Source organism: Pundamilia nyererei, unplaced genomic scaffold (assembly GCF_000239375.1).
Source record: "Pundamilia nyererei isolate P.nyererei 1_Seehausen unplaced genomic scaffold, PunNye1.0 scaffold00993, whole genome shotgun sequence".
In the NCBI taxonomy this organism is placed as follows: Eukaryota; Metazoa; Chordata; class Actinopteri; order Cichliformes; family Cichlidae; genus Pundamilia; species Pundamilia nyererei.
In genome coordinates this window covers 3,049-4,164 of record NW_005188394.1, presented here as the reverse complement: position 1 = coordinate 4,164, position 1,116 = coordinate 3,049, and the positions used below count along the sequence as shown (strand labels likewise).

Sequence of the window (1,116 nt, the reverse complement as noted above, 5' to 3'; positions counted from 1 at the left end):
GAATCAGTTTCATTTAAAACAGAATAACCACAAAAATAGTGAAATATTAGGCCTTCAGAGACTGAGCCCTACCTGGTGCAGGGAAAGTACAACCAGTGCCTATCAGCAGGCAGATCAAAGGAGCTCTGCAGGACAGTCAGACACGATTAAACGGAGGTTCAGCTGTGACTCACAGTATACATGACAATGAAAACAGATGATCAGCTGACCTCAAAGAGAGTCCTAACGCCATGTTTGACTCAGAACAGCAGGTCATCTACAGCTCTGTCGGGTGAAGGCTGGCTGCTGACTGAAGCTGCTCTAATGTAGGAGCTCGGCACTCATCATGTTCATTACAGACACCTGGAGACCCGAGGTGGTGCTGGGACAGAACTTCATCCAAACTTCAGCTGCGTTTCTGCAAGAACACACGAGCTGTGAAAGTTTCTTTGTGATGCTCAAATGGCGTGAAATGAAACTGCATTTGAAAACAGATGGACGGAAGTACTCAGACTGGCTCTGATGCCACACAAAATCCCCCCAAACAATCAGAAAGTGTTTTTGTGATTTGAATCCACAGAGAGGAGAAAATCGTGAGGTACAGCAGCACAGCTCAGAGGCAAACATACTCGGGTCTTTACATCTGTATAAGGTAAAGACAAAATGATGAGAGTGGGAGTGGTGGAAAATAATTATTAGTTTGGTGCCATGTTCACCTTTTGCATCCATGATGCGTTCAAGTCACATCATAGGTCACAAACCACAGACTGTATATTAAAGATGGCGAGGCGTAATCACCGTCATATATCATGCATTGGTTTGTAAAGTTTCACTTTTAAAGCCTCCAACTATCTTTGTCATCAGCATCTTAGCTTCTTGGAAACCAGATGTGATACCTGTATGTGACTGAGGGACACTTCAGGGTGGCCTCATCCTAAATCATCTCATGTTTCAGGTTCCTAGCAAAATAACCATCAGACTCTAGACTAGCTCCCAGAGAAAGATTATTTTTGAACTGTCATTCATGCAAAGCTACCCTAGTAGCTTCAAATAAACAGAATATGTCCCCCTTCACCAGCTCTTCAGCCTCTTCTTTGCTCTTCTTCGGTTCTGAATGAGCTAATCTGGAAATTTAAA

General features: G+C 43.5%; 1 protein-coding gene across 1 annotated transcript in view; it reads right to left on the bottom strand.

Annotated features, from left to right (window-relative positions):
- The window catches only part of LOC102200654 (DNA-directed RNA polymerase II subunit RPB1-like), a 3,496-nt gene extending 3,221 nt beyond the window's left edge, over positions 1-275 (bottom strand). Inside the window, exons 1-2 of the mRNA XM_005755123.1 lie at positions 210-275; positions 73-125 (exon numbers count right to left, since the gene is read on the bottom strand). Of these exons, the coding sequence (XP_005755180.1) occupies positions 73-125; positions 210-256 (100 nt within the window). The 5' untranslated portion in view covers positions 257-275. The remainder of the gene's footprint in view (positions 1-72; positions 126-209) is intronic.
- Between the last annotated feature and the right edge of the window lie 841 nt (positions 276-1,116).